The sequence below is a fragment of the Pholcus phalangioides genome, unplaced genomic scaffold, assembly GCF_987345545.1.
Source record: "Pholcus phalangioides strain wild (caught in Gottingen) unplaced genomic scaffold, Ppha-v1.0 ptg000008l_1, whole genome shotgun sequence".
Taxonomy (NCBI): Eukaryota; Metazoa; Arthropoda; class Arachnida; order Araneae; family Pholcidae; genus Pholcus; species Pholcus phalangioides.
The window spans coordinates 25,275,142-25,300,825 of NW_028301601.1; the positions used below are offsets into that span (position 1 = coordinate 25,275,142).

The 25,684-nt window shown below is 36.4% G+C and overlaps 1 protein-coding gene across 3 annotated transcripts in view; it reads right to left on the reverse strand.

Moving 5' to 3' along the window:
• Positions 1-25,684, reverse strand: part of LOC149084081 (cytokine receptor-like) — a 98,885-nt gene that overhangs the window by 10,114 nt on the left and 63,087 nt on the right. For 2 of the 3 annotated variants that reach the window (XM_089234432.1, XM_089234433.1), the window contains exons 2-14: positions 25,402-25,684; positions 20,248-20,541; positions 16,643-16,775; positions 13,691-13,872; positions 12,803-12,966; positions 10,208-10,364; positions 9,970-10,055; positions 8,613-8,844; positions 8,095-8,409; positions 6,800-6,949; positions 5,554-5,715; positions 3,642-3,926; positions 3,168-3,494 (exon numbers count right to left, since the gene is read on the reverse strand). In XM_089234432.1, the coding sequence (XP_089090558.1) occupies positions 3,168-3,494; positions 3,642-3,926; positions 5,554-5,715; positions 6,800-6,949; positions 8,095-8,409; positions 8,613-8,844; positions 9,970-10,055; positions 10,208-10,364; positions 12,803-12,966; positions 13,691-13,872; positions 16,643-16,775; positions 20,248-20,541; positions 25,402-25,546 (2,632 nt within the window). In that variant the 5' untranslated portion in view covers positions 25,547-25,684. Of the gene's footprint in view, positions 1-3,167; positions 3,495-3,641; positions 3,927-5,553; positions 5,716-6,799; positions 6,950-8,094; positions 8,410-8,612; positions 8,845-9,969; positions 10,056-10,207; positions 10,365-12,802; positions 12,967-13,690; positions 13,873-16,642; positions 16,776-16,871; positions 17,203-20,247; positions 20,542-25,401 lie in introns of those variants that run through there. The other variant, XM_089234434.1, reaches the window with a different exon arrangement.

A 25,684-nucleotide genomic window follows, 5' to 3' on the forward strand; every position in this document is an offset into this window, starting at 1 on the left:
AAAAAAATTCCAGACAAAGAAAAACTGGCCCTATTGGGAGGTGATCTTTTAATGGAAGTTTCACTGTATTGAAATTTCAGTGCTAAAAGAACAATCTATATGCTTAGATCACCAGTGACATTAGCTAAAATGTGTCATTATGCTATAAATTTTAAATAATTCAGCTTTCTGATTAATCTTTTCCTGGTATTATATAAGGAAGTTAAACATGTAGTGACTTTTTAAAAATATTTTATCATGCCTGATTATAGCAGAAAAGGCAATAAATAAGAAGTATCATAACATCTTGTGAATGAGTTGTTTTTAAACTACTCCCACGGAGTCAGTGGTTTTGGAGCCAAGAGTGCTTGTGAGCATCCACATCTTCCAGCATGGGGTTGAGCCTCCCCAGAATAAATTTAGGAATTGAAATCTGCTGAATAAAGCTCAAGTAAGTAACACACACACAGGTCTAAAATACTTCCAAAGAACCTGCATGCAATAATTTATGGAAAATTGAAAATACTGAAAAAATACAAAAAAAAACTCACTTGATTCTCTGAAATTCATAAGTGAAAAAAAAGGAAATCACAACAGCAGGTTTTAACGAGTGAAATCAGCTGTTGCTGGAACCTTCAAAGACCTTGACCATAGGTTAATGCACCAAGGGCTGCCCCAAGACACTCTGGCAACAGCTATCAACCAGAAATTTCCCCCTTCTCACATCACGGGTTGAAAATAAACCCAATGGAATTTAACTTCCATAGAGATAAACAACTTCCTGTTCAAGTTGCCAGGCAGCAATGTCTAATTTTAGGGGCACGCGTGGAGGATGTTTACTGTGTGGGGGGAGTGTGAAGGAGGATGTGTTGCTCTGACGTAAAGAAAATCCCCTGCCTCACCCACGTCAATATATGTTGTGTTTTTTTAAAGAGCCAAATAAGACATTTTTAGTTATTTTAGAATTTAAAATGGAAATTTTTAATGTTTGAGCAAAATTTTGAAAATTCGTTAAACACATGACATTGAAATAATTTCACATAAACTATTTAGAATAAATTTTCTAAATCATCTAGAATAAAGAAGCATTTCACATTCAAACAATTTTTTTTTTCTAAAAATGTCTCTGAAATCGAACAAAACAACAACCTCGCTCTACATTATTTTCACTTGAAATATGGAAAGAATTGGGTTATTACAATTTCCTCCACAGAATATTTTAAGCATGATCAGTACTTGAAAATAAAACTTTTTATGTGTGTGTGGTCCCCGAATTTTTGTTAAATTCATATTTTAAAGTTGATGACAATTTAAATAATACAGGGTGGGCAAAAAATCCTGAACACAAAAAAAATTAATTTAAAAAAGCAATCAATTGTCATAAAAAAGTACAGTTCACACTAAAATGCATATCATGGTCTAGAATTTTTTTTTTGATAGCTTAAAATAAAAATTTGAAATTTTTCCTGTATCACAAAAAACTCAACATAACACAAAAAACAACACAAACAGTGCATAATTAATGTTTATGACAATCTGGGTAAAATAAAACTACCACAAATCAACATGAGCGCACTTTCACCCTCTCAGATGTAACTAGAGCTTTGACCTTTGAAGACCGGACACACCCCACTTCCCATCTCAGAGAGATATCGAATCGGTCCTGAAGGATGGGTGTATCCGGAAAGTTTTATTATAAAAAACAAAACATTGTCGCCTCAGAGATGATGGCAACAAAAAATAAAATATATGTAACTAGAGCTACAAACAGCGCACATATGGAGAAAAGTGGTAGTTTTAAGTTTTATGCAACACAAATCATCAAAAATATTAATCATGCACTGTTTGTATTTAATACGCTGTCTGGTTTTCTTAATACAGTGTCATCTGTAAGTGAAAATTTGAACAATTTGTTTTGATTTATTGGAAAAAGTTCTAAGCTGTGATAACTATTTTAGTGCAAAATTTACCCTTTTATGTTGATTGATTTTTTTTATTAATTTTAAAATGTGCTCAAGAAAATTTATCATGTAAACAGTACAGATAACTGTCTTCTTAAATTCTAATATTATAGAAGCTTGGTTCAGAATTATTAAGTGATGACATATTCAGGCCTATTAATAATATTGAAATGGGGGAACAGTGCTCTTGAAGTTAAACTAATTCTGCTTGTCAACTACATTATTCTTTGAAAAAAAGATGTGCATTGTATAATATGTTTTAGTGGTTTTTACCACCATATTGGTCCTGATAATATTCTTTTTTACAATAAAAAAGATAAAATTCCTTATGACAATATATGTGACCTGCCTTTGGCTTTCTTTTCGGTATATTGATGTTGATGTCGGTTTTGATCCTGACTAGTGTAGATATGAGACTGTAGCCATATTTAACCACATTTAATCATATTCAATCGCATTTTATTCAATTCATGTTCTTCCTGGGGACTGCTCCATCCACTGGTCTGATTGATCAGTGTGTTTTTTTTCTCAAGAAAAATAACAGTCCTTTTGGGTGTTAGGTGAACCTATGTATTCACCCACTTAATTGTTATAGTCATCATGGCAAAGCACACTATTGTTATGGGAATCGGCAGAGTAATGATGAATTGCATTTGATAGGTTAATGCTACCCGTCGGAACCCAGAATCACCAATTATGGTTTACGGTAAATGATGGCATTAGATTTCCTTACGTGTTTCGGCTTTCTTTTCGGTTTTTGATGAGCCTGTTGTCTGGGGGTGGTCCTGGTTATTGTAAATAAGTTTGTACACACATTTAATTGCATTTATTCTTTACTAAATTGCATTTATATTATTTTCTCATATATTACATCTCCCCCTGTGGAATTTCATTTCCATGGGGCCCTGGTTGGGCCTATGTACGATTAAGTTATTGCTGAATATTTACCCCTTTCTGGGTGTTAGGTGAATCTATACATTCGTCCTCTTAATAGATATAAAACAGTCATAGCAAAGCACACTACTGCTACTGAATTGGCAGAGTAACGATGAAGGGGGTTTGATGGGTTAATGCTATCCATTGGAACCCCAGTATCACTAATTATGGTTTCCAGATAATGGCAATGTATCTGCACTTCTGGCTTAACGAATGCATGGAGTTAATATTATTTTTATAAATGCAGGAATGATAATAGCAACTATTTAGACTGAATTCCATAATTCTCACCTTGTGGCAACACGCAAGCTGTAGCTTGAGTATCAGCGGACATAGGTCCATACAGAAGTTCACCATGCTTACTATTAGCAGCTCGTACAGAAAACAGAAATTTTGAACCACCATCTTCGATCGATGAACATTTTATTTCAATCACAGTTGATAAGCCATCCTCAACTATTTCTATGCCGGTCTCTGAGTTGGTCCAGTTCTTCACTTCTCGCCAGTGAATCTCATAGAACTCAATCGGGCCATTTGCCATAATCGGCCTGTTCCAAAGGACTCTAATGAATGTCGAGTTTATGTCCTCTATTCGTGGTGGATCCATAGGACCAGGTGCTAAAATTATAATTGATTTTATACTTTCTTTTCTTTAATTAATTTTTAATCATACACATAACATTCACTTTTCAATTTCAACCATAAACTTTGATATTTTGGACACATTTTTGACAAAAAATATATATGCATGAATGAAAATTTTACCGCTTATATCTGTTCGAGCAAAGACAGCAGCAGAAGGAGGAGAACATTGGTGTTTCACGCATGCATCCAACTTGATGCTATAGTTCTCAAAATGCAACAAATCGCTCACATCTACTTCATAGAGATCAGAATACCCATTGACTTCAATGGTTTTCACCTTGTTTCCAATCATTAGCCGATACTGGGTGATCTTTCCATTTGGATGAAGCGGAGGTCTCCATGAAACATGAAGACTGGCATTAGGCATCGTCAGAACTTGGACATCCCACGGTGAATCGGAAGGAGCTACCCAATATCAATAATAACTTGATTTAAAACTGATATAGATTATATAATGCACAGCTGTTTTTACTGATTTAATTTATAATAACCACTCAAACCTTCAATAAAAAATCAAGAATAATTTGATGTCTTTAGAATGAAATAATTTTAATAAAAACAACTACTTACACAACAGGTTAATAAAAATCCCACAAATAATTCATTCCAAGTAATAATCAGCATGAAAGAATTATTATTAATCCTTAAAGCACTCTCCCATCACCCACAGATGATGAATGTAATAGCCTGCTCAATCATCTTGTGACGATTTGTTTCTTACGCATGCGTGATGAAATTCTTAAAATGATGTATAGATAACGCATATATGTTCTAGTTTTTTTATATACAGTGTATTTGTATTTTTTATTATTTCTCTATCTCTAAGAGGCTTGCGTGAACTGTGTGGAATATGGTGCATGGGCTGGTGTAGTTGTAGAGCAGGGGTCTCCAACGCATGGCCTCTGAGCCACATCTGGCACTCGGAGCTTTTTGTTGTGACCCGCTGACCATTTTCAGGAAATGGTCGAAAACATTAAAGGACATATAATTCTAAAATTAATGAAAGAAACAGTTTTGGAATCGTTGAAAGAAATAATTCTAAAATAAATGAAAGAAATAATTGCGGAACTAATGAAAGTAACAATTTTAGAACGAATGAAAGTACCAATTTAGGAACTAATAAAAAAAATAATTCTAGAATAAATGAAAGCCATAATTCTAGATTATATTGATGAAAACTCAGAATTACAGAAAGAAATAATTTTATAATTTTCAAAACAAATAGTTTCAGAACAAGCGAAAAAATAAAATAAACTAATGGCAGAAATAGTTTTATTTCCGACAGAAATTATTTTGTAATCAGTAAAAGAATTATTGCATAATTAATAAAAGAAATTATTTCAAGATATGTTAAGAAAGAAAATAATTTCTTGGAATTACTGAAATAAATATTCAAAGAATCATTTAAAGTGATTTCAGATTAAAATTATCTTCAGAGTCAATTAATTTAATCAATAACTAATAAAAAAACTTTTTCAGAATTAGTGAGGAAAAATTATTCTAGAACTAATCACACACAAAATTGATAATTAATAAAAGAAATAATTTCAGAATAAATAAAAGTCTTCAATTATATTTTGTCCCTCCTTAACTCGGGACTCATTGGCATCTTCTATTAAGATATCACTAAATTACATGAGTTGTTGGCCCGCGGCCTTCGTGGAAAATTTCAATTTTGTCCGCCGTGTCTGATAGGTTGAAGACCCCTGTTGTACAGTGTATTCCAAGATGGTCTCTCTGGGCGGTCAGCGGTCATGTCTGTCTGTTGTACAGTGTCTGCCTCCATTCATTAGAGTTCCAGTGATGGTTAGTTAAAACCCAGATTTCGAGTTCGAATTAACCCTTTTTTTTAAACTGTACTGAATTTGCAATATCTGTTTGATTATGAACTATCTTTCACAAAAGAGAACTGAAAAAAAAAAAGGAAATATTTTTTCGCTCCCACAGAAAGAGAACCATTTCTCTGACTATTCCCACAATCAAAAGGATAAGCAAGCAACAATTTAAAATTTTCCATGAAATGCCTTATTACCTCCTTCTAACGTTGCTTGGTACCTTGGATTGCTGTCTTCACTGCGAAGACCATCAAGATTGTAAGCTCTCACTATGATACTGTAATTAGAAAATGGCTGCAGATTGTGAAGAATGTAGCTCTGCTGACTAGCATCCATCACGTAGGAACTGAGTTTTGGACCTAGACAAAAAAAAGGAAAGCAATATGTTTTTATGGACTGGATATCGCAAACATGATTTCACTGCATTTAAGACCTTACATTTTTGTAATACCACAGTCATTTATCTATGAAAAATCACCAACGGTGGGATATGAAAAGCTACTGAAAATTTAATTGGATGAAAATATAATTCACTGGGAAAAAAAGTTTGATTTAAAAATCCTGTAAGATGAATATTTATATGAATGTGATAAATTATGATTAATTAATTTAAATTTAATTACCCAATGAATTTATCAATTATAAGTTATGAAAATAGTCTCAATCCTTGATTATAGAAAAGAATAAAAGCCCAAAAAAATAAGGGAAAAAACAGACATTTTTATTAAAAAAACTAAGACTGCAATAATCATGACAACGTTCTGTAAAATGGGGGCTGTATGCAGGACCCTCTTAAGAGCATCATGGGTCCCTGGGTCAAGTGATTTTTCTAACACCCTACCTGACAAATTCTCGAAAGATTCAACTATTTTTATTTTTTCGGAGACCCTTCTCTTCTCTTGAGGCTCCAGTGCCGTGCCTGGGTAGACCCATGCGTTAAGACGGCACTGGTGATATGGTCACACTATATATGTACAGATTTCTATCCCTCAAGCAGTAACACCATCACATATCTGACTGAAAAGGTTGTGCACCCCTGATTTAAAGAATGGTTTATAAATTACAAAAATTCTAATTAAATTTAAAGCATAGAGAATGTAATTGTCATAATACAATTGAAAAATAAAATAATTTTGTTGATTAACTGCTGTATTAAAATGCATAGTCAAGAACATGGCCCCACATCCAGGGTAGGGCCCCTAGGCTGAAATCCTTGGCAGGCTCCGAAGTCAGACTTTTCGCAGGCTCTTCTATAGTGAATTCATAGCATGAAAAATAAAAAAATGATAGTATTTGTCCTGGACCCCTGTCAGCCCCACCCTTGGGGGGGGGGGGCATGGTTAAGAAATACTAAATTTTTACGCTACTAAAAATTTAGTTTAATTAATTAATTTTCCTATAGTTAAATTAATCTCAAAAGTTGATTTAAGAAATTTTCGTTACCTTCACATATCTTGTTCTCATTCACTTTACAATAAACAACTTCATATTTCTGCACAACTTCTCTCAGAGCATCACAACGCAATTTCCAAATGACTTTCAGGCTTGTCGAATCTTCGGGCATCAGGAACACATTCTCTATCTTGTTCAGAGCTTTGAAAAAAAAAAAAAAAATGAAAGCAAAGAATAAAACTTCTTAAATGTTTGGGAATTTTTCAAATGAGCAACATAATTTATGAAAATAGACAGGCAGTATACTCTCGACTATCCGGTCTCTATTCTATCCAACCTAGTTAAGTAACAATGATGGTAATTCTCCGTGATAAAAATGAGGAACAATTTACTTTGCCAAGGCAATCCAAGTGTAATCAATTTGTGCAATCATCATCAATGAACAGTGAAATAAGTTTAAACAATTTTAGTAAAACAAGTCTACATTGATACAGTGAAATTTCACTATAATGATATTCTGCGGACCAAGAAAAAATATTGGTGAGGATATTGAGGGATTATCGTTATACAGCGAGAGGCAACATTATCATCATGTGCTAAATTTATGTTTCTGTTGGCATCTTTTCTAAATTAGCGTAGTTAGCAACCACCATTAAATACACTTGTGATGTTGTTACTGAGATGATACTGTTGCAGGGGTATATCATTGTTTCAATCATCTTGATAGCAAGGTTTCACTGTATTTTGTTTATTTTAAAAGTATATACGTATTCATACTGTACAGTAAACATGATTTTATGTTTCTTGCAATTAAGTTAGACATTATAAAATTTATATTGAAATGTGTGAAACATTTCTGTATGTGAACTTCCTTTTCCTGAATTACATTTTTAAAAAGTACAGTATAGGACATAAAAAACATTTATAAAGTACTGGCTTGTACTTAGAGGTCAGAATATATGAATATGAGTGGGTATTGATATAATGCTTTAATGGTATAAGAAGGGTAGGAAGTCAGCATATGTAGAACTTTGGCCTATCCTACTTTTTTGTTTTCTGGTCTACCCTTTCGCCACATTAGGCTCGATAGTCCAGAGTTTACTGTATTTCATAAAATCATTGCAGCAATTCAAAATCAGACTTTTTTATTCTTAGAAATCTATGCCATTAGAGCCACAATGAGAGAAAGAGTTGGCTAGATGGCTTGTGTTTTCATTCCAGAGGTAATTCATCCCATCTGGGTCCCTTTCAAGTGATATCAATTCTTTGAAATCATAATATTGGGGAAATTTTACTTACTCTCAGTGATGAGTCATTCCCCGAAAATTAGAACAATATTTCTTTACCTGCTTTGTATGGTATGATACAAGAAGCCCACTGCATCCCAGAGCTCGCATTCACTGTCCTTGCTGCAACTGCAAACTGAAAACTTGTGGTGGCATCAGACAAGTTCAATACCACTTTGGTGCCCGACAGGTAGGTGTCCAACCACTGTATCGGTCCATCATCACACCTTGATAACCAGGGTTTCACGCTGGAGCACCAAAACACTGTATAATTCACGGGCAATGACTTTCTAGACTGTTCCGATGGTTTCCAGGAAAGCTCATACTGACCGGGGGCATGAGATATTACAGTTATATCTTTAGGTGGCTTTGGAACTAGAAATGAGAAATGAAATATTTTGTTAATCTCGTTCATACAAAAACATTTGGTCCTAAAAAAAATTTTTTTCCTGTCATGTACACTGAATGAATAAATTTTTATAGGAAGTAAATAAATGCTTTAATTATTAACAAATAATGACATACTAACATTCATTCAATTTCTGATATTGAAGCATTGAACAAAAGCGTAAACTCACGATTTTCCTCTCGGTCCAGAAACACTGTCTGATAAACCTGGGAAGATCCTTGTGCATTCGATGAAGAAAGTTGAAACGTATAAGATATGTTCATGCGCAGGTGTTCGAATGTTGCTGAAATACTTGGAATACTCTGAGATTTTGTGGAAGAAACATCATTCTCAAGAAACGGTTGATCATATTTCACAAAATAAGTGAAATTATCACCATTAAAATATTTATTTTCCAGAGGCTATGGAAAAAAAATACAGATATTAAGCCATAAAAAAAGAGAAAATTATAGAACATTTTATGCTTTCAAAGCAAAAACAATAATGATCACTAAATTTTTTTTGTTAATCATTTTTATACATGGTATGTGAAATTTGATTTCCAATATCACATGCAACTGATTTTAAGATTTTATCAGTGGTTTTCATAGCATGTGTTGCTGCTCCATGAGGTTTTGACAAACTTTGTCAAAGTTCATTAGGAGCAGCAGGTATTGATATATGGCTACTCAGAAAAATTTGTAGTTAATCTGATATTTATCATTATTTTCATGAGAGGCAATCATTGGATGCAGGATGTCTACCATCATGAAAAAATCATGAAATGAGAGAAAAATCACCAAAAATCAAGAAAAAGTCACAAAATAAAAGGGAAGGTCACAATTTTATTACAAATCAATTTTCAGACTTTCCGCTTCAAGTTCCCGAGCTTGATTTTATCCTCAACAATCATGGCCTTCCTATCGTGAAAGTCTGATTGATACCCGCAATTGTATAGTAGAAATCAACCGAATATGGTTTTCTCTCCTTTTTCAACTTGAAGCATGAATGGGAATTGCTTTGTGTTTAAAAAATAAGTCACCCTAGCAAGCAGCAGACAACCAAGGTTTCAATTGTCTGTAGTTATTGACAAATCTCAATGACATATTTCATTTTGCCATATACTGAGTGTCAAATCACCAGTCATCCAATAATGTGAGCTAAATTGCCAGTGTCACCAAATAACGAGTGTTGCATTTCCAATGTCACCAAATGAATCAAGGATAAAAAATTCAGAAAATGGAGCTTAAAAGAAGCCAAAATTAATAGCTTTCAGGAACGACAAATAGTGTAAATAAGAAAACCTATTTCACTCTCATTTTTCTAGGTTCTGTTTTGCTATTTGCTGGAAATTACGAGTTTTTTTTCTAAAAAGTCACATAATTATTGTTCGGTCTGTGTTATACACCCTGGGATAAAAATCACTAGGACAACGGAGTCACACAAACACTTGTTTGAAAATCACTGAAGTATGCGAATCAAAATTCTTAATAAAAAAATTTTGCAAAAAAATAACCATTTCCATGCAGGTAAAGCTATTGCCGTACCTTCCAGTACAATTTCAGAGTCCTGTATTCATCATAATAACGTAGTTCATATGCTTCGGGTATGATTTCTGGCACTTTGTAGGGCACTAAAGAAAATAAAGAAGTAACATAAAATGAAAAACCACATTTCCAAAATATAAATACGCATATCGATTTGTATGTCATCAGTAAATATATCAAAATGAAAAGGAGGAGCCATACTAATTCCATATACAGATTCTAAAATATTCCAACTCACCATCTGGTAGGGTCATCTTTTGCACAGAGATTTTAGGACTCCACATGCCAAAATCAGAAGCGAATATTGAGCGGCAGTGAAGAGAGAAATTGTAGCGTATGTGTGGTATCAGCCCAATAACTGTGTAGGATAATGTATCGACACCAGCATCATACACCTGACAAAAGATTAAATACATACAATGTTAATGTATTTGTTGATACTTTTACAAAACAAGGGCTTTATTGCTTCAAAAACAATAATACTCTATTGAGTGATGATTAATATGCTTGAGTTGCTTGTATAGTCTTCGAATAACAAGAATGAACTTAGGGCACTTATTCATTGAAGACATACATTTTCTGCATAATTTTGTCTTATTTCTATTTCAAAAAAAAAAAAAAAAAAAAAAAAAAAAAACAATAATGATTCAGTTATAAAAATTATCCCCAGGAAAGAAGACAAGGTAAACCAGTGACAGCTTGTGCTGAGGAAATTTACCAAAACAAAACAATACTGCATGTCTATTTTTTAAACAGAAAAATACCCAATTTGGATACAGCATGTGCAATAGATAATTCTCTATTCCATCTTTATAGAACAGTCTTAAGAATGAGAGTAGCACAATTTTGCATATAAAATCTTTCTCATTTGCAGCACTTCAAGCACATTTCAATGTTCGTTTTAAATTGACTAAATAATTCCTACACCAAGGGGAAACGAGGAGATATGGCATATACGACTTCAAGACAGAAATGGTTATGTGCCTTTACACTAATAATACCAGAGAATTCTTTGTATTTGTCTATGAACAAATAGATCCCGAATTCAGTGAAGCATTCTTATGCTTGGCAAATACTGTATTTTAACGTGTATGAAGAACCACCCCCCCCCCCGTTTGCCAAAAATTGGGTCCCAAAAATAGGAGGTGTTTCATTACATAGTATCATAGGTACTATTTTTTCAACTTTTTTTTCCAAATTTTAAGCCTAAAAAATCAGGAAGTTCCTTATACACATTACAGTAAGTTGTGAATACTTAAAATGCTATATTTATTCCTATTTTTATCATTAATGTATTGTATTTTACAGATTATTCCGCAAAGCAAATTCATATTTATGAAGATATAATTTTAGTAGTTACACAAGACATTACAGTTTATATACTCAATTGACTTCTTTTTATCTGGAAGATTCCTCCAATACGATGTTCAAATTTTTTACGCATGCAGACTGATGAAAATAGTTAAACAATTTTAATGCAGAATGGCGGAAATTAGAGAAATAATTTGTGCAATGGCAAAAAATAATTACGAGGAATAATTTGTGGAATGGCAAAAAATAATTACGAGGAATAATTTGTGGAATGGCAAAAAATAATTACGAGGAATAATTTGTGGAATGGCAAAAAAAATAAATAAATATAGAAAATAATTTTCACAATGAATATAAAAATAATTTTTGCAATTAAATGTGGGAAATGAATTTTTGAAATAAAGATGGGAAATAATTTGTGGACTGGAAAAAAAATTAATACAGAGAAAATAATTTTCGGAATAAATATGGAAAACAATTTTTGAACAGGCAAAAGATAAATATGGGAAAATAATTTGCACATTGGCAAAAGATAAATGATAAAATGATTTGCTTGCCAGCGAAAGATAAATACAGGAAAACAATTCTGTGGTGTTTGGTCAGAACATAACTCCAAAATCACATTTTTGAGATATAAGCGTTTTCATTGTCATTTAAAAATCAAAAATGAAGCATACACACAAATACAAATGAGAATATCATACATCGGCATGTTGTTTAACCACACGGCATGTATTTGTGCATTTATCTCACTTCTAATTAGTTATAATTAGCAAGACTTACTTTTAGATCAAAAATACATTTTTTGGGGATATCATGTTCTGACCAAAGGCCACAGAATTTGCATACCAGCAAAAAAAAATTAATTAATAAGAAAATAAATTTGGGGACGGGCAAAAGGTAAAAAGAAATAAATTTAGAGATAATATTTAGTTTTTTTTATACATGGAATTATGTAGAGGCTACATAGACCTAACTACATAGAATTAACCATCTTACATCTCCAAAAGACTCGACCATTCTTAAAATAAAATCTATTTTTTCTTCTACTGACTGCTTTAAATGCAGCTTCTTTCCTCACACCACACAACGGTGTATGGAACAAACTCCCCATCTCTATTGTCGACTCTCCCACCATCACTAGTGTTGTGCAATATCAAACAATATCTACGTCACATTCAGCCACATTCTCTTGTATAGGCCTACAAGGCCAACAATATTGAAAAATATATAAATAGACTGGGTGAAATTTTTAGCAGACCTGCAGAAAGTTCCAAATGGTCTGTTGCGGACCAGTGGTTGAAGAACACTGCTCTAATGAAAAATTATCAGAGCATTGGCTACTTGGCTTAAATTGATAATAAAACTGAACAAAGATTTATAAACTTTAGCTAACAGTGTCATTGAAATCTGTTAAAGTCTTAGTAAATGTGTCAAAGTTTCACGGTGTCAAGTTAATATGTCAAAAGTTTTTCCATTTAGCTGAAAATTTTCGAAAAAAAGACAACAGCAAGAAGCTTACCATTCTACTAGGGTTATCAACACCCGTTTCTTCCACTATGATTTCATAATGTAGAGGCGGCTTCCTGGCCATTTTTTCCATTTTCACAGGGACTGTCCACTTGAGAGTGACATTCTGCTTATTGACTCCGATAACAGACAGAGACTGAGGTGTGTTTGGCACAACTGTAAACAGGATAATGGTATCTTAGTTATATTTTCTAAAAGAGCCACATTTACGGGTGTGCGACAGGTGTATCACACTTATGGTAACAATAATTTATTTTCAGAAACTCTGAATTCTCATCAATTCTGGAATTGTTTTTTTAAAAATAAATTTTAGAATTTTAATCTTTTTCGGAATTCTGAATTTTCATCCCTTTCTGAAATATTTAAATTATTTATTTTGAAATTATTTCTTTCACTTATTCTGAATTTTTTATCCATTCTGAAATTATTTTCTTCATCAATTCTGAAATTGTCTTTTTTATTCTGAAAATTTCCTTTGATTCTGAAATTATTTCTTTCATTTATTCTGAATTTTCATCAATTCTGAAATTATTTCTTTCATTTATCTTGCATTGTCATGATTTTCATTTTCTGAATTTTCGAATTTTATTTTATTTGATTCTTCTCTTCCATAGAATATATAAATTTGGCGCTGAAGGGCACCAAGATTATTAAGATACCTCCCCCTACTATCATTTTTGCAACAGGCCTTACATCCTGTCTGGGTTACCCTGTTTTCTAGCTCATTTGAAGATATATATGTTCGGTATACACTTATAAAACTTCATCAGATGTATAAAGGCAATGCATATCAGCTTTGTGACCAAAGAACGTGATTCAAGATTGAAAAATTAAAATTATTGAAATTGAAGCGATTTCATAAGAGAGTGTTTGAACTTACAGATTTCGTAATGACGAAGTGTGAAGCGTTGTTTCGATGAACCCAAAGAATTATTCCCATGGATTTCGAAAGTCAGAGTTTCTTCGCTGATATCAAGAGGTGGGTCTGTATCTGCTCGCCACTGACAGCTCGTGTTATTCAATGTTTCAGATGGGCATTGTCGTAACTCTGGTTTGTTTAAACTGAAAAAGAGTACCGGAAACAAGAATTATTACCCGATATCACCAAAATTGAATCTGAGAAAAATTTAAAAGACAGAGAAAAATAACAATGGCTAGCAAGTTGATGTTCATAGGAATCTCATCATGTGATTCAATGGTTTTACAATTTGACATTAGTTTTGCAATTAATTATTCATATGATCAGTGCCACCATGACAACTTTATTAAGCAAAATTGGTAACCTTGACTGCCGAATTCAGCAGTTTTGGCAACTGTTAATCTATTTCTATAATCTTAATTTTTTCATAGTGATTTCTACATTTCCTGCATATTTTGATTGAATATCACATATTAGGTTGATTCATGTAATAAATTGTATTTTTTGCGTAATTGTATGTGTTTTGTATGTGTATTCTTTGTCTGCTATCCTGAATTGATTGCCACAAAAAGAGTGATTGCTTTGCACGAAATAAGTCTCAGCGTTGACACTGACCATGCTTAAAGGAAAATAAATCAGTTTCATGATGGATTTGGTGAAACAAGGCACCCCATGTATTTATCAAGCTTGTGTGAAGAACTTACATTTGGGACAAGGAAGTCTCTCACATTTGAGTGTAATTTAACCGATACTAATTAGGCCTGAACATTTTTATCACACTTTTACATGAAATGACATTTCAGAGTAAAATGCTTTTATTGTTCAACGGCACCATGTGCTTCACTAGGGTGACCATATTGGATAGATAAAAATACAGGAAATTGTTTCCTGTAAACATCGCCAAATGTTGATGAAATCAGCAATTATTGTTAAGAAATGCCATCAAGAAAATTGACGGGAAATAAAAGGCTAAGTTCTACAGTAAACTTGCAGTGAAACAAAATGTAGGCCATAACAAATAATAAATAAATAAAAGTTGAATGGCGAAAATGTAAGCTGAATATTTTTGAATATTTATTTCACCTATATGTGAAAGTCAGCTTCATTGACAGTTTCAGTTAAGGTAATAAATTGGAGTTTTATTGAGGGAAAACGGTCAAAAATATGAAAAGGTCCAGCAAAATACAGGTCACATGGACACATTTATTTTTCCCACCATTTTTTAATTTGTGAATTTGGTGATTACTTTTTGTCGCCAACTGATTACCTCAGCGCTTTGGCTCTTTCAAAACTTTTCCCTGGTGATAATAATGGTTTTCAAGCAAAAGTGCTATCCTGATCAATTTTAGCGAAATTTTCATTTTTTATCGCCACCAGCATATTAGGTCTTGTTATTGTGCTGGTCATTATGCATCCTTTGCTCGTGAATTTTTCAATTTTTTTTATGGATGAGCATTCTTCAGTTAGACAAAGAAAAAACACTCCAGTTTTTGACTAAGTTGGCATGATACCTGCAATCGTTTCTTGCCCAAAATGTGGCACAAGCAGTTGGGTTTACGGAAATTTTGCCTGCCCTGACTGTGCGAGTGGATGAGTGACAAAAAGACCATATGAGTGATCAATTTCATGACCAAGTGCATGACTGTATGAGTGACCAAGTCGTATGGTGACACCAATGGTCATTCACTTGACCAGTCATATGGTCATTCACTTGACCAGTCATATGGTCATTCACTTGACCAGTCATATGGTCACTCACCCACCTTTTTGGTCACACACATTCATTCACTTACTTGGTCACTTATATAATCAGAAGGCAAAATTTCCAGGTCCAGTTTTGAATAGCAATCATAATAGGAAATTAGGTTGCCAGAATAGGAACCCAAAATCCAAATGTAGTGGGTTGATAAGAATCTCGTGGCAAATACTTTTTCATTGGTTCCAGAATTCCCCCCTTCCTGAACTTGAGGCAACCACCTATAGATAGCACCTTTATTTCCAACCCATCTCATTAATGGCAGTAAATTGCAATATAGCGATATGGCTAGAGTTGAGAGTAGATGTTTGGTGTAGTAGAACCTGCTCGTGATATTCTAGCTTGTCAAAAAATAGTTGAAAATTTATTTTTTGTCAGCCATCTTGATGTATGCAATGTTGGAAGATATTTGGCAAGCAAAAATTCTAGTTCAAAAACCTAAGCAAAATTTGAAATTGCTAAATTTGGCTCACCCCCCCCCCCACTTAACGGAATTTTAGCCATCTTCTTCCACTAATTTTACCACCTTTACTAATTTCATAGTAGCCATCATAGATCTCTGATCTCATGCAGATGTCTAACGAAGAGTATCTAAGTTAGCACATACATTACAGCCCCAAAGCAGAATGTTTTGTATTTTCTGCAATGAGCCCTCGGCTGACAGGAAATGTTCACTAAAAATCCTCATAATAGTGTAGTTTTTACATTTTTCTTAAAATTCTTTCTGGTTTTTTTTGAAGCAGCACTGGTTGTTCTGTGACACGCATCACAGATTTCGTCATATTCTGCTTTGGGGCAGTACAGAATTTAGTGGTTCCCAACTTCGAGGCGCAAATGCGAGCCAATCTCCCCATTAAAAAGTCTCGCCACAGAGAGCAATAGGCCTACAACGATTAATTATTCAATCTTTACACTTCACTCATAGTTAGAAAAACTGGTGGCAGATGGCAGCACTACACATAACAAGCATTACACGGAAACAAACTTCACGTCAGGTTTCACTATACGTACATGCACATTCCCGCATGTACCAATTCATTAGAGATTCTGCAGAGGAACATGGATGAGGTACATGTGTGGTTTAGTAGTTATAGTACAGAATATAAAAAATGTATTGCGCTATGTGTGAGTGATACAATGATCAAAATAATACTCACAAACGAGAAAGGAAGAAATGCTTATAAAGAGTATACTTGGACTGTATCTCATTGCTGGGAACATCCCAAGAACAAGTGAGACTCTCGTAATACCTGCTTACACATCTGAAATTGGTCACTGCACCAGGCGGAGCTGTAAAGAAAAATACAGGTTGGTTAATCGGTGTCATATATCTTCCTAAGTTAACTGTAGGCACATTTTGTTTTAACAGAACACAAATCTACTTACTTTCGAAAAGCATAGTACAAAATTATGAGCCCCCGTCCTATACATTTGAGCTCTCAGGCCATGCCCATGCATCGACACAGCTTTGTATGACATAGCCGCTAAAGATCATCATTGGGCTGCCATGGCCCCAGCCCGTGACGATTATCATAATTTTTTTTCCAAGGAGACTGCAAAAAGTCTTGCCTGGGTGCCTGCCATAGATCTCGGTATAAGGCTCTGTCACTGTGGTGGTCGAGTGGTCATAGTGACAGACTTGCATCGCGAGGTACAGGGTTCGATCCATCAGGGCCGTAACTAGGATTTTTGTCACCCGGGGCAAATATTACTTTGCGACCTCCCACTACTTATAAATTTGATAATTTTGTTATGGTGTTCTTTTGTTCCCAACAAAAACTGCTGCCTCCTAAACTTTGTGGTCCGGGGCAGTAGCACCCCTATGCCCCCTCTAGTTACCACCCCGCAATCCACACCGGCGATACAGTGGTGGTCGGCTGAAATTGGTTTTCTGTGGTCCCCAACTTCAAGGCAGGAATGCGAGCAGACCTCTTCGTTGCAAAGTCTCGCCACAAAACAGCAACAGTCTTAGAAATGATACAAATATTCAATCATTACACTTCATTTCTGAAATATAGATGGCAACCCTGAAAAATCAGATGCAACAGTAGATATACACTCAGACTTACTTGTAGCACAACTCACTGGGTTGTAAATTGACCATTGCGATAGACCTGAGTTGCACTCAGTTCGAAAGAAAGAAAGAGCCTAAAGCTCCGGCAGGATGTTCTGGAGCCATGATATCCACAAGAAAATGACTGGTAGGGCTCCATATGTTGCCTGCCCCTTAGCTTAGGGGCCTTTCATTTAGGATGTGGGAGCCATGTCTGGAGCCAACTATACCTGGCTAAAAATGTTATTGATTTACCTTATTTCTCTCTGGAAAATAATAGTACCAGATCTCATCATCTTAGAGGCCTCTCGACAACCAAGCAACCCCCCCCCCCCCAGGTAGGCCCCATACGTTAAGATGGTTCTGCTGTAGAAAACTTTACTCGCCATAACCTATGGATTATGAATGCAGCTCTACAACTAATTTTAAGGGAAGTCCCGCCTTAAACAATAAGTTGGTTGAAACGCCTTTGACTTCAAAAACTGATACATGGACAGCCTGACATCGAGCTTATATATAGTAATATAAGCTCGATGCAGCCTGAGCCTTAAATTATAATAGAAACCTCTTCTACATCAGGTAACCTTTTTGAAGATTATCAGAATATGCTGACCATATAGCATAAAAAAGTCGAGACAGCCAGAGGAAGGAAAAAAATAGGGGAATTCAAGTTTTTAAATACTAAAGAGTATTTAAAAACTTGAATTCCCCGAGTTTTCCTAGGAATAGGTTTTTTACGACGCGTGAACCGAATTAGATCATTTCGCGCCGGCAGAAACGTGTTACATAATCACGCTACGCATTTGTGTTTTCCTAGCGTGGCGGAGATAGACTTGGAAGTCTGGGGGGGGGGTGGCACGGTCATTATTGCTGGGAGGGGGCAAGATGTCAATTCGTATATACATATATACAGTCGACTCCACCTTTGACGCGGGGGGGAGGGGCATTGTCTCCCCCCCCTCCCCCCGTATCTCCGTTCATGCCATCGAGCTTATATTAGTAATATAAGCATGCTCCGGTTTGAAGAGAAGGGAAAGAAAACACAACAAAAATGTAAAGATCGGTGAAACGCGAGGCGCACGACGCATTTGACTCCTCCAGAAGCAGTCGGCCAATCACGCCCGACGTAAAGCGCTGTCCTGAGGCGTATTGCGCTCTGTAGGAAAACAGTCATATGCTGCTTTTCTTATCGGTGAGTAGACGGCGTGTCGCGCTGGGCGATTCACGTTGCGCGCGGAACAGGCAATCTGTTCCTAGGAAAACCCGGCTTTAACGTGAGAAATCTCCGATTGCCACAAAAAAAAAAGAAGTTGCCAACCGTCGGCACAGCTTAACCATTACAGCTGTAATCCCGAAATGCTCGTCTTCTTGAAGCTTTCCATGGGCGGAGATACGGGGCATGGGGGGGGGGGGATATATGAATTGACATCATCATCATCGTGCCCTCCCCCCGAACTTCCAAGTCTATCTCCGCCTATGAAGCTTTCTCACTTCGACAATTACGAGCCCAGCTAGCTCTGTAAAAATAAGGTGATCCAACAGCCCGTATTTCCTAGCATAGTCTCGGTTTTTTTAATGTTTTTCATGGCTGTCCCGACTTTTTTGCGAAAGTGTCCCGGTTTTTCTCATATTTTGAACTTGACTTTTTATTCGTCGAATCAACGATTAAAATTTATCTTTCCAACTCAAAAATTGCATCACGATAATTACTACAGATAAGAACATTCATCTCACATATTTGTCACGTTTTTTTCAATTCACTGCAGTTTAAAGTGTAACTTAATTTCCCGCGATTGGTGATTTTTCTGTGATTTTAGCATGAGTTGGCAACTTTGCTTGCATTTATCATTTTGGCGATAACTGGTATAATTTCCAGTATTTTCCCGTGTTTCGAACAGGGCCGGACATAGGCAGGTGCGGGTGCACCGGGCCGCTAAATTTTAGGAGCCGCAAAACTGGATTAAAATACCTTGATTACATTTTGACTTAAATGTTTTTAACAAAGCAAATGGCTCAAAATTCTGTCCAAGGACTTCTCTTAAAATTCAGACATCGAACCCTCTGGCCAAGAGTTTTCACAGAATCCCCTCTTCTCCGCCAAGCCAAGGGAAGGATGCAGATAGATCTAATACCCACAACTATCTAGTTGTAGATAATCGGTTCTCTAGCCTGACAGTGCCCCCAAAACCTTTAAGTGCCTGGAGGCACACTTCAAATGTTTTCGCTGGGCAGCGGACACTATTGTTCAAATTTATTGTCGAATGGCTATCTCAAATGTTTTTTATGACCATGAAAAATATAGTAGTTTGATATTCATTATTTGGGTGCAAATGTGAGCTTGGCGTGCACCGCGTTCGTGCTTACTGGGGAGTTACGAAACTTCGTTTTAAAGGGCCGCAAAGCTGTTTTCGCACCGGACCGCATAATTTTTAAGCTCGCCCCTGGTTTCGAAACCCAATTTCCAGTATTTTTCTCGAGAAAATGTTATTAATGTTGACTGAAGTTAAACAACTTCCATAGTAGGCTGACCATATTTGTTCGAGAAATTGGGTTCCGAAATATGGGAGAGAAATTGCCAATTCTAATTTCAATCTATTACTGCAATTTTTTGCGGCAGTACTCCATTTCTTGCCATTGGTGATTTTTTCAGCTCATATGCGAATAAAAATGATCAGACTTCAAAGATTGAAAAAAATAATAATAACTTACACCCGACGCTGACTTTGCTGCTACAGACTACGGTGTCCTTGGAAAGGTCAGGTATCTCCAGTTCACAATAGTAGAACCCAGAGTCACCTCTACTGGCGTTTGGCAGGCGTAGCTGAGCGGTGAGTCCGTCCAGGACGTGGACGAAAGCGGAAGAGAATTTCGAGCCTTTCCTGAAGGATAAGTGAGAAGAATTGACCTGGAATGCCGTCTTGTCGTACAGGATCTCGTACGAATTCAGCGTGCAGTTGAGGACCAGCTCTTTACCGATCAAGAGGTCATAATCCTTCGTCATGTCTAAAAAATGATGAGGGGGGGGGGGGGGAAAGCACAATTTATAAGCAAGAAGATTTCAATCTGTTTAATTGGATTTAAGGTTATGCTAAATCGATTGTTCCGACTCAGAGATGGATTTATGGTTTTGTCACCCTTCTGCCATTATAGTCCGATTTTCTTGACCACTCATTCTTCTATAGAAGAACGCCCTGGGCTAGCTTCACCCCAGCCGCTTGAAATACGCCACTGTCTTTAAGTCACTAGTTTGGTTGCTCATGGAAATGGTGACTCGCTCTATAGATCACTCTTTTGGTCATTCACATTCTTACACACGCTTTAAGGTCCTCTTTTTGGTCATTTACATTCCTGCACACGCTCTAGGTCTATTTTAATCATTTACTGACCTGGTCCGTCGTTCTCTAGGCCGCTCACTGACCTGGACACTCACTCAGTCTATTAATTATAATTACTCATGCGTGCACACATTCTTGTCACTTTTTTTGTCACTCACTGACCTAGTCCCCTGATCTCTAAATTACTCTTGGTCTCTCTCTCTCTCTCTCCCACGCTTAAACACACTCTAAGTCACTCTTCTGGTCATTCTTTTTTTTGTCGTTTTAGTCATCCATGCTCACAAAATCTATAGGCCTCTTACATTCTTGCAACGTCTCTGGGCCACTCACTAACATAGTCCTAGTCATAGGCGGATTTAAGGCTTTACCGCCCGTTAGCCATACAAATTTTGTCGCCCTTCTCCCATTCCACTAATATTCTTGACCACTCACTGATTCCTCAAAGGGTTATCCGTGGCATGAGTCCGAGCACAGAATTGACTCGAAAATCAAAATCATCTACATAAAGCTCAATGAGAGCACCCACAGGTTCGAAACACTTCTGGTGCTCCCTGAGCTCGGTCAGCCGGGACAAACAAACCACGCATTTTGGCGTCCCCTTGTAATGTTGAAGGAGAGGTTGAAAGGTGAAATTTATGTCTCTTCTGGTCCGTTGCCCGAGGCATCAGAGCAACACCAGCTGAAGCAGCACTGTAGCTGGTGTTGACCAGAACTACTTGTTTCTCCCTAGTTGCGGCCCCCCCCCCAACCACTCTCTCTCTATATATATATATATACAGATACATACATACACACACTAGCTATAATACCCAGTGTCGCCCGGGTTTGTAAAGGACTGAATAAGTGACAAACCATTATAATACTGGCAGCATTAAAGAAGAGACATACCACTGTAAAGGCATACGCATGTCTGAAACGAATTTCTAAGGGAATCACGGTAACTACAATAAACATTCCGAATGTGATTGTTGAGTTCTAGAAACCATTGTTGCCCGACAGTTTTTCGCGCGTTTGTGTATTTGCTCTGACAACCTTTCAAAGTAGTCTATCTTTCAAAATCAAAGTAGCCCTGTTTCGGGCCCTGTTTGATATATGTATATATGCAAAAGTTTTGGCAACGATCGATCTAAAATTGTAGATTTGTATAGAGAACAGACAGCAACAGAAAATCAATTTTATATATATAGATATATTTATGTATATAAGTCCCCCCCCCCCCCCGTAAATACACCACTGCTTGATGATTCATTTCACTACGTTGCGCAGTGGAACCTCCCTTAACGGACAATCCGTGGTAGCGCACAACTCCTGTTAACGGACTCGTTTTTGAATTACGTTATAGTGTAAGAATTCACTATATAGTACATGTTGATTTAAGATACTTTATTATATAAATTTATTACTATTAAAATTACTATGGGTTAAACTTTACTATTTACATCGCAGTCGAGTACAAACACATCCGGACATTCAGAAGTCTCGACTCTCTCTGTTCGTAGTACACATATACATATATAAGTACACACTCGCAGCATTCGCAGTGACAATCATGGATGACTAACGCCATCTGCTGGACTATTGGTTGCTATACAATAGTATCGCTACAACGTCTTCGGGCCTCAATGTATTTTACCATTCATTAACGGACACTCTTCCTTTGCGGACATAATCTTCGGTCCCAAGGACACTGTTTTTGGGAAGTTCTATTGTGACTGATACCTGTCTTAAGTGGTCATCGGTTGACGACAGGATTCCCACAGGGGAGGTGGAAGTTGACAAGGCGTTGGGCCCTGGGGAGCCCATGTTATTTCCATTATAAATGCAATGAAAACAAACATGATAACTTGTTTTCGTTATGAAAAAATTTCCTTCGCATATTGGAGAGATCTTCTTTTCAAAATGGTGCTGACCAACCAAATACGCAGGTCAACATTTGAAAATCCTGAGAAATATGTCGCTACTGAGAAGATATTTCTGAAATATAGTATAACCCCCTCTTAACGGACACCCCTCAGATGCGGCAGACACCCCCCCCCCCCCTCACGGCCAAATAATTTCCCCAAGTATAATAAAAGTATGCATTTGAAACCCCTGGTTAACGGTCATTCCTCCCCTTTTGTAGACGAATTTTTTTTGTCCAACCAGTGTCCGCAAAACAGAGGTTTCAGTATTATTCCAGATGAAAATCCGTTAGTTTCGATACACTATCAAGTATAATTTTGCATATTAGCTAAATACTTATTTATATAGTACATATTTGATTAAATCGACCAGAGCCGCTCTCAAGGGTATGTGATAGGTGCTGCCACACCGAGCCATCGCATATGTGGCAATATAAATGAAAAGAAGGCAACATGTCACGGTAAATGTGATAAATGCGGTAGCTATACATAATAACCGGTTATTACGCACAATCACCAAGCATTTTGGTAAGTTTAATGAATTTAGTTAAATTTATCACTTTTACCGGCGATTATGCATAATGTTCAAGCGTCGCTGGTAAGCACGAGGTATATGATATGCTATACATGATAATTCATATTGCATTATTTTCTCATTACATCGGGGTCCAACTATATTCATCACACATACTGTACTCATTAAGAATTTTCTTCATATTTATCTAATTCATCAATTACACTAGGACAGGGGTTATCAAATTTTTTTTCTCCACCCGCAGTACTCCTTTCCCTAATCAACATTTCTCCGCGGCTCCCCAGAGCAGTTGAGCAAAGAATCTCTTCAAAAAAAACCTTTGTCTGGGCCGTCACTGCGCGGCGCCCCTGAAAAGTTTGGAGGTGCACAGTTTGAGAACCCCTGCACTACGGTACGGTATAGTGCATAATCGCAGATAAAGGTGATAAATCTCAAGTATTTATCAAATTTACTAACGACGCTGGGTTATCATGCATTATTGCCGGAAGTGATAATATTTTCAGTATTTATCGAATTCACCAATGACGCTTGGGGTATTATGCATATTCACCGGTAAAAGTAATAAATTTATCAAACTTACCCAGACGATCGGTAAGTATGCATAATAATCAGTTAACATGTACAATACCTGATATGCCACATTTACCTCAACATGCAATAACTGGCGATTTCGCATACATTCGGGAACGTTTCTTTTTGGTAAAAATTAGCGATATCCCGCTTTTATTATAATACTAATTTATTGTGTTTTTCTATGGTCATAGTGAAATAACTTCACTTTAGTGTTTGATTGCATTTGATAAAAATTTTTATGTTTAAAATATGAAAATGTCTTTTGGAAACATCAACACCTCGGTTGTAATGCCAACTCGGATTTTACGACAAAATTTCGTGGAGTCTTCCATGCCACTATAACCGAGTACGACTGTATATGGGAGGGAAGATGTTTCAGTTATATGATTTCACATAAAATGTGAGTTTTGACCCAGAATCTTCAACTTCATCTAAAAAAACAGTTGTTTCTCAACCTTTTCCAGCCCATGGCCCCCTTTGGACCATATCTCTTTCCCGGTCCCCCCATTCCTCATCCAAGAACGAGACTCTTTTTACTTATTGAACTTAATTAAAAATCAAAAATTAAATTTATAACGAACCGAAATTTTGTAAGAACCCTGTGCCCGGATCCAGAAGGTTGGTGATCACCCGCCTCCCCCCCCTGACACATTACCTTGGGCAAGAGTTCAGTGAGCTTTCTTTTCTGAAGGGGCGTCTGTCAACATCATGGGTCTCTGGACAAAGTGATGTTCTAGGATCCCCCATACTTGGCTGGAAGTAACAACTTACATAATTAAATGCATTCGAAAATCATAGAACTAGATCCCACTATGCAGGTCCCCTATGGATATGAATCTCCCGGGCCATTCTAACATAGGCTAGGGTGGCCCTGGTTCTATGGACCGTTCTGTTGAATTCTGAAAGTAGTCAAATTCCCCCCCCCCCCATTTCACCACTTATCGTTGCTCCTCTTTCATCCATTTATCACCTGCGGCCTCTCTCAGAATACCCAGGACCGCAAGAGGTCCCATATCGAGGTCAGTAAGATGGGCGTCAAGCATAAGCATGCCGGCACCGCACCGTAAAATTTATCCTCGTGTCAGAAGTAGGACTTGTTAATATATGAGCAAAATATTATCACATAACTTTGTGCTTTTCAAAGTAATTAATCGCTATATTTCTCATCTCAGAAACATTTATAGTTAAACCATTTTTTTATGACACATGCCATTTTTAGCAAAAGAAACTACAAATTAATGATGGAGTACTATTTTATGTTTCCTGCAGTAAAGCTGGCTTCTAATATTGAGTATATGCACAAATGCTAAACAGATGGCAGCGCACATATCAAAATGATTTTCATAATTGCTATCGGTTTAAATATCATACTACTTTTACATTCTTGATCATTCAGTCCTCAAACTTGTCGCCCCTCTGAACTTGTTGCCCTGGGCTATAGCCTGCTAAGTCCTCCCTGTAAATACGTCTCTACTCCGATTCCAAAAACATAAAATGCCTGGTGGAGTTCTTCACTTACCTCCATATTTCGGAGCCGACCTTCCCCAACAAGCGGAGACTCCAGCGGGTAGAAGAAGTATAAGAATGCTGACATGAGCTATGAGAAGATCTGGCCAAGAAGTCGAATGAACCTTTGATAGCATAATTTGATCGAGAAGGTACATATGATATGTTATGTACTATTGTTGTGATGTAATTTTTTGGTTCACGTTAGAAACGTGAGCACCATCGGCGGCAACTGGAGTGACGAAACACCGGAAAAATCGGTCGCCGTCATGATTCTGCTTCCTCACTTTTCACAG